We start from the raw sequence: 12,231 nt of genomic DNA on the forward strand, positions 1-12,231 counted from the left end.
CTGACCCACCACAGGAGCCCCCCTGGGGCTGAGCGCTGTGCCCCTGCCCAGCAAGGAAACAACTAATTCCCAGGCTCCAAACCTCTTTTGTTGGAAGGTCTGGTGCTTCCATAGGAGCTATGCCTATGGGCAACAGAGGGCTGCAGGACCAAGCTTTGCGGGCAGTGCAGCTTGACGGGTCCCTGGGCATCTCCCAAGGAGTGTCCAGCTTGGTTAAGGGACCAGTGCAGTGCTTGAAGCCCAGCCCTAGGCACCCCTCTGAGATGGGGAATTGTCCCAAGCCCAAGGTGACATCAAGATCCCCTCCCAGGGTGCAGGGACCATGCTGGCCCGACCTGGCCACACTCTGCATTGTTCCCAACGCTGTTCCAACCACATCCTTTTTAGCATAATTATTCATTTCAGTAACATAACTAAGCTGTGTAGGCTTCTCTCCCAGTGTCCATTCCCCATGCAGTGGAGCAGGCATGCTCAAGGATGGGGCAAGGAAGGAAAAAGTGGTATTTTCTGATGGACTTGTAGCTGGAGAATAAAACAGCAGCCCCATTCTCGTACCTAAGTGCGTGCTTTCCTTGAACTCTTGTAAATGTAACAGTGGGCCACACTCTCCCTGCTTAATCCACCTCCGCCCAGGCTGCAGGAGATATGCTATGGCTCTGGGGATGCTCAGGTGAGGAGCACAAACATCCTGCAGCAAAGCTGCACCCTGCCTGCCTGCAAGCGCTCGGCGTGGTCTGTGCTGGCTGGCCAGGATGTGCATGTTTGTTTGCTACAAGTTTGGAAAACAGGCATGTGGTGCCAGAGGAGGGATGTCCGCTGGGGATGCAGGGTGGAGCAGGATGAAATCTGAGCAAACACAGAGGTGGAAAAACCCCAGCATATGAAGGAAACTGTGTTTCACATGTGGTCCTGCTGCCTTTCTGAAGCTTAGAAATGGGGGAATCACAGGCACAAAAGGCTGCAAAGTTCCTTCCCGAGATCTAAATATTAGTTTTTACTCATTTTTCATTTTTGAAAACAAACACTGCTGGCCTGGAGCTCATACTAGCAATCCAATTTATTTACCCAGCCCTAGAACAAAGGGTTGCACTGTGGTGCTCCTGCCAGCCTCGCAACCACTGCTGGAGCAACAGCTCCAGCAACAGTGAAGGCAAAACCCTGCTCTGGGTGTGGAAAACATGCCTGTGCCATCCAGTAGGATATGGAAAATAGATTAGAAGCACTTGGACTTTACACAGCCAAGTTACAGGCAGCCACGCAAGGAGCCTCTCCAGCACCAGGAGACATCCCCACACTTGAGCCGTCTGTGCGTGTTCCAGCACTGCACTGGAGAAGCTCGCAGCAACCAGTGCTGGGTGCGGGAGGCCAGGGGCTGCAGCTGCCACTCCGCTCCCTGCCTCCTCCCACTTGCAGAGAGGCAGTGGATGGAGCTGGGGGATGCACTTGTGTGCATCCCCTTGGGTTTCAGCAGATCAGATGTTATAACCTGAGAGTGAGATGTCCACTCTCAAAAGTGAATCACAGCATCCTGAGCACTGCCAGCAGCGTCCTGCCCACCTGGTGCCGGGTGCATGTTGCTGACGTGCTCTGCCGAAGGGTGACCACTGCGGCCTGCTGACAAGGGCTCCTGTGAAAGCTGGTGGGTGTCAGCCAGCCCATGGGACACAAAAGCAGCAGCAACCACACTGTGCGGGCTTGGGACCATGGGGGAGCAGCACCCAGTGCTGCTGTGGAGAAAAACCTTCCTCCTGCCTTCAGAAAATTGGAACTTTACACATGTTTTTGGATGCTGGCCCCTGCTTGAGGCCAGCCTCAACCATCCCAGAGGTGCAGCCACTGCTTGCAGTACTCATGTGTGAGGAGCTGAGCACCATCCTTATCCTGCAGGACTGGAAAAGATGGAAGTTCCCAGGATAAGAAGAGTAAGCTTTAGCCATAGCTGCACAGGCTGCTTGCAGGATGCTGTAATCACACTGCTTCTCTTCACAGGCTGGAAAGAAACAGGCATTTGGAGGTGCTAAGATCAGATACTCAGAATTCACTCATCAGAAGAAAGGAGCTCGGCAGACTTCATTCCCTCTGAATCTCTTGATAGGAGCAGTTCGTAACATTACCACAGTGTGCAAAATCTCCTTTCCCTTCTGCTGAGGGGAAAAGAAGCTGGAGATATAGGGAATAATTGTTCCTGCAGCAGCAGAAAGGGAGGGAAAAAGGTTAAAACCATGAACGATGTAAAGTACACAAGCTGGCTAATTGCCATTTCCACGTGATGGCTGATGAGAAAGAAAAAATGTCTCAGATTTGACCTTGAATGCATTTTTCTCACAAAAAAAAAAAAAAAAAGAGAGATGCCACTGTAGGCACCTGCTCCTCTCCTGTAGCAGCAGGAGCGGAGCAGAGCCCTAGCAGGCTCAGCTCGTAGCTGCCTCTGCTGCCCTTTGGGGGACTTTGTTTCATATTGCACAGCTTCCTGAACATTCACTGAAGCAGAGCCTGAATACTGCTGTCCCACCTCCTGCATCCACCCCATCCCCAGCAGGCAGCAGCGTCGCACCACCCCGTCCCCTCCAACCCACACCTCCAAATGTGTCAACTGCAACCCGTGCATAGCCAAAATCACAAGTAATTTTAAGGGGATGAAAGATCCAGATGTTGTTAAGCAGATGTTGTCTTCTTTCTGCTCAGATTCATTTGCTCGTGTCCCCTTGCAGCCAGTACCAACCTCTGCATCTCCAGGTGACAGCTCAGGTGAGACCAAGGGCCTCAGCTCCCCCACACCCAAGGCTCCAGCAGACCTCGCTGGGCTCAGTGGCTCTGATACTTCTGACATTTCTTTTTCCAGGGGCAGGAGACATTCAGTGCTTCAGCAGGGAGAGTTTGGGCAAACTGTTAGTGTATCTGGAGGCTACCAGAAATCAGGGTGTGGGTGAGAGCCCCTCCTTAGACATTTCCAGCTTTTGCTGGATGACTGCAGTCAGTGTAATGTAGGAAAGGAATCTCCTAACACCTTGCAGGAGCTCAGCCCCACGGCTGGTTTGAGTGCACTGGGAATAAGACAAAGAAGAAAGAAGACATGATCTGACTGGAACAAGCACGGGATGTGTTCCTCAGCTTGGCATTTGCAGCAAACTTGGACATCTCCGTTAAAAAAATAAAACTGGAATGCATAAGCGGAGACTATCCCTATTTCTAGCTGTGGCTCCTCCCCTGTGTATTTGGCCTCCCTGACAACTCAGTAATTCAAAGCACTTCTTTTTGAGCTATAAAAAGTGCCTGAGTGGTAATGCAATTTCTGGGAAGACAAATAAGAGGAGAGCACGCATGAAGAGTGCAGGGTGAGCTCGTGGGGCTGGTGAGGAGCAAGTCATCCAGCTGAGGCCAAGAGCATCTTACCAGCAGATAAAGGAAGCTAGGAGCACTTTGTACCAGTGTGGGAGAAAACTGGAGCTATCTCCTAAAGGGGTTAATGCTGACCCTGACACCAGATCCACACTTCCAGCTGAGCCGTATGAACCATGAAAGCTCTGGGTAATAGAGTGAGGCCACAGAATTCAGCAAGCCCAGAAGTGCGTACCTCTGCCCTCTCCAGAGAAGTGTTTACCTCCACAAAAGCAGTCAGGCCTTGCTGACAGTAGGAACATTTCATTCCCGTTTGTGAAGTAAACAAAGCATTCCTTGCTGGGAAAACACAGGATCTCCACCAGGTTACGAACTGGGAACAATGCCACCAGAAGAGATTTTCCCAGGCCACGCAGAAGTCAAGAACTTCCTCTGCCTCCACCTCAGCGCTGCCTTAAAACCTCAAAAACCTTTACTCATCACTCAGAGGTGGAACATGACTGTTGTTGGAAGCAATTCTGAAGGCTGTACTGCTGAAGTGAGCGGCCCACGAGCAGTGGCCTAGTGACGGTGTGCTCGGTGTGCTGGTGACCACAGCTGTGGTGCTGAGGGACCCGTGGGGGTGAGCATGGCCGCTGCCCAGCCCTCTCGGCTGTATGAGCGCTACCAGTGCCCAAGCAGGGCGTGATTTGCTGTTCAGTTCTGCGGATCACAGAGGGTGTGCAGAGCCCCACCCTGAATCAGTGGGGAGCCTTGTGGGCAGCAGGCCAGAAACCCAAGGGATGCATCTGGCTTGTACAGAAGGTGCAAAAGGCTCTTTGTGACTCCTTCCTATGGCCACTGCCCTGAGCTACACTCGCCCCAAATGCACAAAGTGCCTTCTGCACCCAGAGGTCAGAGCCAAGTGGAGCTGCCAGCCCCAGACGTGTCTCCAAGGACAGGCAGTGCACAGGGTGGTGCTGTGGGCCCGGCCTCAGCGCTGGTGCCACAGGGCGCAGAGGGCACTCAGGCACTGCAGCATGTCCCCAGGGAAGTGTGGTCACAGCTGTCAGTGTTCAACAAGTGACTGGACCGTGCTCGTAGATATGTGGTTTAACTTTCAGGTTGCCCTGCATGGAGCCAGGTGTTGGACTTGATCTTCAGGGATCTCTTCCAACTCAGGATATTCCATGGGCTGTCTAGTGGAAGAGGGACAATTCCAGGCTTCCCGCAGCAGCGTGCCCCTGTGTTGTGCCATGAGCACCTTGCAACACTATTTGCGCTTACGAAACCCTGTATTCTTGCTCGCTTCCACGTAAAAATAATGTCTGGAAAACACTGTTTTCCAGCCAGCATCTGCTAATTAAAATAAAAAGCAATGCCATACACTCTCTAGAGAGCCCTGGGCTGCCTGCATAGAATAAAAGAGACAAATGTTAACAATAAATAGCAAGTCTCCAGCCTGGCCCTGATGAGAAAACCCTCTTCTCCCAATGAGTCCCTTTGTTTACTGCAACTTGCCTCTTCTCTGCATGGTAAATATTTAATGTGCCATCTTCAGCAGCCCAGCTGCTGGAAGAATAGTGCTGTTGGGGGTGCAGGGGTCTGTGCCTGTACAGGAGGAGCTGGGTCACTTGGCAAAGCAAGAGCCAGGGGATAAAAACTGCAGGACCTCAAGGAACAGACTCCCCCAGGCCCATGGCATCTGGTGCTGTGGGACCGATAACCACACAAGTCTGGTCCATCTGGGAAGAGTACAGAGCAATGCTGATAAATTGGGATTAACTGTAATTACATAAAGCTGGGTACCAGTCATACTATGCCGAAGGCAGCAAAATTATGAAAGTCCTGGAATAAAGTAATCACAGCTTTGGTAATCTGTTTTGTTAGTTTGGTAACAGCAAAGAAATAGTCTTCTCACTGCAAGACTAAGGATGGAAGACCTGGGCAACTCAAGTCAACCTGGCAGCCTGAGTTTCATGACCAAGCTACGAAAAAAGGCTGGTAACCTCACTATGAGCTGCATAAAGCTTACTGAGTGCTGGAGCTACATGATTTCACAGTAGCTGCTGAGAAAAAAAAGAGTGTTTTTGTAGTTACCATGCTGATGCTTTTTGCTTTGATGGGAACAGAGAATGCAATGATGCCTGCCTGTCCCAGCACCAAAGCAGCATGCCTGGCTCAAGGCACAGCAGGAAAGGGTTCAGCAAGCATGTACTGAGCCCCACGGATGGCACAGACACAGCTGATGGACATACTCACCTTGAAGCCCATGGTGGGGGCAGGGAACACCTGGGATCTCCCCTCTGCTGGCCTGAAGGTGATGCCAGAAGCCATGAGCTGGGTGTGCAGCCTGGCATGAGGCTCAGCCCAGCCTGATGGTACAGCCACGGCCACGGCTGCCCCACAGCCTTTGTGCTGCAGAAGTTACACAAGGAAGCTGCGCATGCTAGTAAGTAAAATATTAGATGTCCGCATGCAGCTTTGAGCCAGTAACTTCACCTTCTGCATGCAGACCAGGGGTAATTTACCTCCCACCCTGATTAGCCGCGAACAGCAAACAATGTACAATGCATCCAGCAGCAGCTGGGGACTCGCACATCCGGACTAAAATACCGTCTGTGCTGCTCATTGCATGTCCCCTTTGAACAGTCTGTCCCCAGGAAGATTTCCTCTTTGGTGAGTGCAGAATAAATCAGGTGAGCCTGTGGCAGTGATCAGGACCAGAATCCAGCCTTTCTTCCACTTCTCCCACTGCTGCATTGCTCTCGTTGCCATCTTGGCAGCAGCAGAATCCTGACTGCTTGGTTGAATTCTCTGCACCCAGTAAATGCTGGGTACTTAGGCACGGCCCTGCACACCTGCAGGCTGCTGGCAAAGCACCTGCCAGCAGAGCCTGGGGCACCTGGCGCTGTGCTCACCTCTCCTCCAAATGTTGCTCACTGTATGCTGGTATCTGTAATTATCAACGTTCTTAAATAAATAAATAAATAAATAATATAAAAATATATATTTTAAGGTAAACTGTCAGATTTGCGTAAGAATAAGCTTGCAAAGATGCATCAACATCTGGCTTAAGCCCTATTCTTGCTTTCTCTGAATCACAGATCCAGACAGGTTCTGGCTCAAATACATCTGCGTTTCAGAAGCCAGAGTCTCTGGAGCCTCAGCCTCATGCAAAGGCTGGTGCTGGTTTTAGCACGCAGTTTTCTTCCTCTTTGAAGCATCTGAAGCCAGATGATTACAAATATAAGAACTCAAACTATTTTGTCCTGGATACCTTTTAAAATGTTTCTTTCCAGCTGCCAACCAAGCAGAGAAGACAGTGAGCTGCAAAACTGTGGATGAGCGATGAACATGGCAAGACAAGAGCAGCAGCTTCAGCCCTGTGCCCCTGCTCTGCCCTGAGGTGTTTCCCCAAGCACCTGCAGCCCTGAGCAGCAGGAACCCAGCCCTGTGCCGCAGACCTGGCACCTCCTCGTGCCTGGCACCCGCTGCCTCGCCGTTACCCACTGTCCCCATCCTCCCCTTGGTTTTCTGGGCTCAGGGTTGCTGCCACTGCCAGCCAAGGGGACAGCAGGTGCTGAGCTGGGGATCAGGCTTCTCATGGCTGTGATGTCCCCCAGCCCCGTCCTCCTGTGCAGTCCTAGGTGCGTTCTGGGGCAAGCCCCCATGCTAGTTGCCAGCTGGCCCATAAATGTCACATTCCCACCTGAAGCAACCTGGCAGCAGGTGTCCCCACCTTCTATGCCACACCTATTTATTGTCCTGGAGCTCAGCCACTTTTTGAGTCCAGGATCACAGAAAAACCTCAGTTATTTCTCCCCCTGCCCCTTCCCCCACCCCCCCTTTTTTTTGTTTAAATCCCAGCTTTCATTAAAGAGAAAGACAGACCTCATACAGCTAATCTGGTAAAAGACAAGCTATTTTCTTTCACACAGATGAAGCTGTGGGGATGGAAATAAGTTTCTAAGTGAGACTGAAAAGAGCCGAGATGACTCATTTCTTTGCTGCTGAAACTGTATTCACTCCCAAGCACCTCTAATTCCTATTAAAATAAAATACACCAAGAGCATTGGGGAACACTTGGGACAAAGCACAAGAGCTCGTTTTTTCCTGGAGATGAAAGAGCAGAGAATTAATCCCCTGTATCACCAACTCCCCCAGGATGGGCTCAGCTGGCTTCATCCCTCACTCTCCACAGACAGAAGCTATTTTTTCCTGTTCTTGCCAGTGTCAATATGTTTCTTTAAATATCTGTTCAGAGAGGCTATATATATAGGAACACTCTGGTGCTTTTGAAAGGAGCCTCATTTCCTGTGCAAGAACTTAAGTTCTTGGCAAAACTGCTGGCGGCTGCAGCATCTGAACCACAAAAATTGTTTTCTAAAAGTGAAGATGTCAGAAGCAAAATGGCATTTCCTCTGCGATGGCAAGCTGCACTGAGCCACGTCCCAGTTGCCGTGGGTGGGGAAGGGACACAGTGTTCCCCCCACAGTGGCACGGCCAAAAGCGGGGATGCTGCAGGAACTGCCTCCCACCTGCACTGGGCCACGAGCCTCCAGCAGCTCCCATGCCAGCGGGATGAAATAACCCTACTACCCTCGACCCAAAACGAAACTGGCCCTTGCAGCCTGCAGTGCTGTGTTTTGGGCTTTTCAGCAGCAGAATGGTGGAAGCCACCGCAGAATAACGAGCTGGTTTTGGTGCTGATTTGGGACAGTGGGGTGGCATCATGCTGCAGAAGGCAACAGCAGTGGTGCTTGTACCCACAGGAACCAGCACCAGGGCAGAGCTCTCAGGATGGAACCGAAGCTCTTGGGTCATGCAAAGGAGGAATATGAGGATCCACAAGCAGGCAATTGCCTGAACCCACAGAGACCCCAGGGACCATGAGCTTACAGTTTTGCACCATGCTAGTTACCTTGGAGGGTACAAGCAGCAGTGAAGACAGCTCAATGATCACCTGCAACTGCACATATGACTTCCCAGGGGAATTACTTAGTTGTAAATTGCTATTTTTGGTGGTCCTGCACCAACAACATGTGGTTCTAAGGACCCAGCTATAGCTGCAAACAAGAAAGAGAAGGTGGATGCAGTGGGCAATCAACAATCCATGTTTCTCTTTGCTACTGGGTGCCCTGCTTAGAAAAAAAAACTTGCAGAGAAGATGAAGTGAAAGCTTTTTAGATTTCCTGGAAGAGTTTTAAACAAGAAGTGTCTTCTCCCAGCACTTGGCCACTATCAGGACAAACCACAGTGGACGAATGCCCAAAGACACCTGATGGGTAGTGGATGTGGCACACAGCTATGACACATCTCCTGACACAAACCTCAGGGGATCTGTCTCTGGGGATGAACACAAAACTTCTGCATCTCTGCTCAAGCCTTAAGGAGCAACGGAAACCACCAGCCCTGTCCCAACCTGGCTGTAACCCAGAGGGAGAGCTTTATAACAGGACAGGAACATCATCAAAGCCCAGCAAGCCGCTTCTCACTGTTGCTCTGGGCACTTACGCCCACAAAGGAAACTTCCCCCATTACTCCTTTCTGAGCACATTTGCCCCTCTCCAGCATTTGGTTTCCCAAAAGCGGAAAGGGACTTGTGCAGGACCCTAAAAGGCAGTGAGCCAGAATTGTTCTGGATGAGGAAGGAAACTTTCCCATACATTCAGGTTTCTGGATGGTGATCGTCCCTACCAGCAGTGCCAGGGATGCTCCTGGAGCTCAGAGCACTGCCAGCATGGAGGGGCTCCCGGGTCCCCCTGCTGTCATCAGAAGACCCCACAGGCAAGCTGTGAAGCTACAGTGGACAACAGCAGTGCACCAGCCAGCATATGGCACAGCACAGGTGACAGCACTGTGCTGGCATCTCAGCGGCCATCCTTTGGAAGGGATTGGGGCAGAGGTGGCTCGGCACATCTACACAAAGCCAATGGCTCTGGGAAGTGCCAAGGCAGATGGTGCGCAGCAGCAGCACCAGGAGGTTTTTGTGTCCTGCTGTGATGCTCTGCACTTAGTGTCATCTGTGTGCATCCTCCCTACCTCACAGAAATCCTTCTTCCTTCTGACACCATTTCTGTTCTCAAGATCTTGTCTCATCTAAGTGCTGAACATCTTGTCTCCGCCAAACCAGCACATTGTGTCCACGCAGAGTGAGCCAGCCCCATCAAGGCACAGAAACGTCCACAGGGGACAGGTGCAGGGAGAAGCGAAAGGAAGCCCAAGCAGGGAAGGGCACCCACCTAAGCGAGCAGGTCTTAGCTTCAGAAGCTCAGTACAGAAAGAAGAATTTGCAGAGAATGCAAACTTCACAGTAGGTTAGCAGCCACGTGAAATAAAAGCATCTATCTCAACATATGGTAGAATTTTCACTTTTGGTGGTTTTTCTCCTTGCTCAGACAGCTTTGCTCTGTCCGAAGATTTATTCTACTGAGGTTGAAGCAGTGAGCAGCACTGAATCCCAGCAAGGGAAACACTGACAAAAGGGAGAAAGCTGTTGCAACAGCCATGGCAGCAGTGCACCCCATATGGCCATGCACTGGCAGGACAGCACAAGTGAAGGATCTGGCATCCCTGTTACTCAGCTTTCCATTAAAACAACCAGCAATGACAGTAAAAGAAAAGGGGAGCAGTCAGGCAGGTGCCAAAGCCAGGGAGCCACGTCTCTGGGGCTCGTGGAGCAGCTACCACCCAGCAGGGAGCCAGCCAGGGCCAGCACATGGCAGCAGCGTATCAGAGACATCATGTTTTGCTGTGCCCTCACGTTTTCCACATTTGCATCACTGGCAAAACTAAGACACAAGCACACATGAAGAAAAGAGACCACCAGGAAAGTTATTTTGACATATCCCTAAGCCAATGGACATCAACAGGGCAGACCATTGTGCAATGTGATGACAACCACAAGAGCATCCCCCCATGAGAGCTTCATATGGCGCTTTTTTTTACCAACCTGACTCTTTGACCACAGAAAATGGGTGCTACCAAACCCAATTAGGTGTCATCCAGGCTCACTGGAAGCCTATTTTGACATGCCTTCTATCTGTAGGGGCTCTTTTAGCCCAAGATATTGCTACTGCTGCTATGGGACCTGCAGGTTTTGGAGGCAAGGATGGAATGAGCCTGTGTGCATGTGGAAACCTGGTAAAATCATAATTTTGAAAGCCATTTGAGAAAATGTATGAACCTTTGTAAAGAAAAGTCACTTTCAAAAAAAAACAAACACCAAAACCCAAAAAACAAAACTCAAAAAGCCACCCAGCATGAGGTTTCTATAATAAAACCTCAAAAAGAAGAAGTTTGACAAACACTGTGGATGACCAATGTGTGGAAGATCCGAGCAGTGCCTGTGCAGTTCCCCATACTAGAGAGAAAGCAAGAATTATGCAAAAAGTAGAAAGGAGTAAGCCAGGAAATTGCAGAGCAGAACACTCACAAGAACCAAAAGTCACACAGGGAACGAGCCAACCCTTCGAAGAGCACCTCCGAGAAACACATGCCGTGTTGTTTCTCATCAGGAGCCTTCCTCTGCATAGTGCCACCTTCCACGTTAAACCCTTAGTTGCATAAGAAACAGTGTGGCCAGCAGGTCGAGGGAAGTGATTGTCCCCCTGGTGAGGCCACACCTTGAGTACTGTGTTCAGTTTTGGGCCCCTTGCTACAAGAAGGACATGGAGGTGCTTGAGCAGATCCAGAGAAGGGCGACGAAGCTGGTGAGGGGCCTGGAGAACAAGTCCTACGAGGAGCGGCTGAGGGAGCTGGGCTTGTTCAGCCTGGAGAAGAGGAGGCTCAGGGGCGACCTTATCGCTCTCTACAGGTACCTCAAGGGAGGCTGTAGCGAGGTGGGGGTTGGTCTGTTCTCCCACGTGCCTGGTGACAGGACAAGGGGGAATGGGCTAAAGTTGTGCCAGGGGAGGTTTAGGTTGGATGTTAGGAAGAGTTTCTTTACTGAGAGGGTTACGAGGCATTGGGATGGGCTGCCCACGTGAGTGGTGGAGTCACCATCCCTGGAGGTCTTTACAAGACGTTGCGATGCAGCGCTCAGTGACACGGCGCCCCCGGGCACCACAGCGGTGCCGAGCGCCGGCGCGAGCCCCGCCGAACATGGCGGCCGCCGACCCCGGCAGGAGGCTGGCCCCGCCCCCCCGCCCGGCCCGGCCCCGCCCCGCCCCGCCCCGCCCCGCCCATACCTGGGCGCGCTCGAAGCTCTCCCGCTCCGCCTCCAGGCCGCCGCCGGCCGCCCGCCGGCCGAGCACCTTGGGCAGCGGGTTGCCCGCCTGCTTCATGGAGCTGCTCACGCGGTCCATGCCCCGCCGCGCCCGCCGCCGTTCCGGCCCCGCCGCGCCCTCGCAACCGCTCCGCTCCGACCCGCCGCTGTCCGTGCCACGCGCCATTGGCCCACCTACCTGTCACTCACGAACGGGCCCACCCCACCCACACCGCCCACTCCCCGCCCCTTCGTTCTCATTGGCCGCTCCCAACGCCAGTCAGAAGGAGCCTCCTCCCCCCCGAGGGCCGTCCTCGGGCTGGCGCATGCGGCCAGCTCTCGCACCCCCCCCCCCGTCACTGGTCGGACTCCACGCCACTCAACGTCAGCTCCCGCCCCTCCGCGGGAGCCACGCCCCTTGTCCCGCCTCTACGGACAACAATAACTGCGCGCGCCCCGCCCCCTGCTGGTGCCCTGCGGTGATTGGTTCTCGCACCTGCCGCTCACGGCCTCTGCCCCTCCCTCCCCTCCCGCCTGGCGCCACCTGGCGGCCGGGGTACCGCTGCGCAGCGCCCGGCCCGGGCCCGAGGGTGGCGATGTCCGTGGGTCGCGGTGTCTCCGAGGCTGGATTATCTCTGGATGATCTCTGACCTTGGCAAAGGGCAGCAGCGGGGCTGCGCTGGGTTTGTGCCAGACGGGTTCCT

General features: G+C 52.7%; 1 protein-coding gene across 4 annotated transcripts in view; it reads right to left on the reverse strand.

Moving 5' to 3' along the window:
• Positions 1 to 11,656, reverse strand: part of HIP1 (huntingtin interacting protein 1) — a 50,296-nt gene extending 38,640 nt beyond the window's left edge. For all 4 annotated transcript variants that reach the window (XR_014318873.1, XR_014318874.1, XM_082776463.1 and 1 more), the window contains exon 1: positions 11,511 to 11,656. Coding sequence is in view for 2 of the 4 variants with exons in the window: in XM_082776463.1 (XP_082632589.1) it covers positions 11,511 to 11,627 (117 nt within the window). In the remaining 2 variants the exon portion in view is untranslated. The remainder of the gene's footprint in view (positions 1 to 11,510) is intronic.
• Positions 11,657 to 12,231: the final 575 nt, after the last annotated feature.

This window comes from Aythya marila (assembly GCF_965140915.1).
Source record: "Aythya marila genome assembly, chromosome: 20".
Taxonomy (NCBI): domain Eukaryota; kingdom Metazoa; phylum Chordata; class Aves; order Anseriformes; family Anatidae; genus Aythya; species Aythya marila.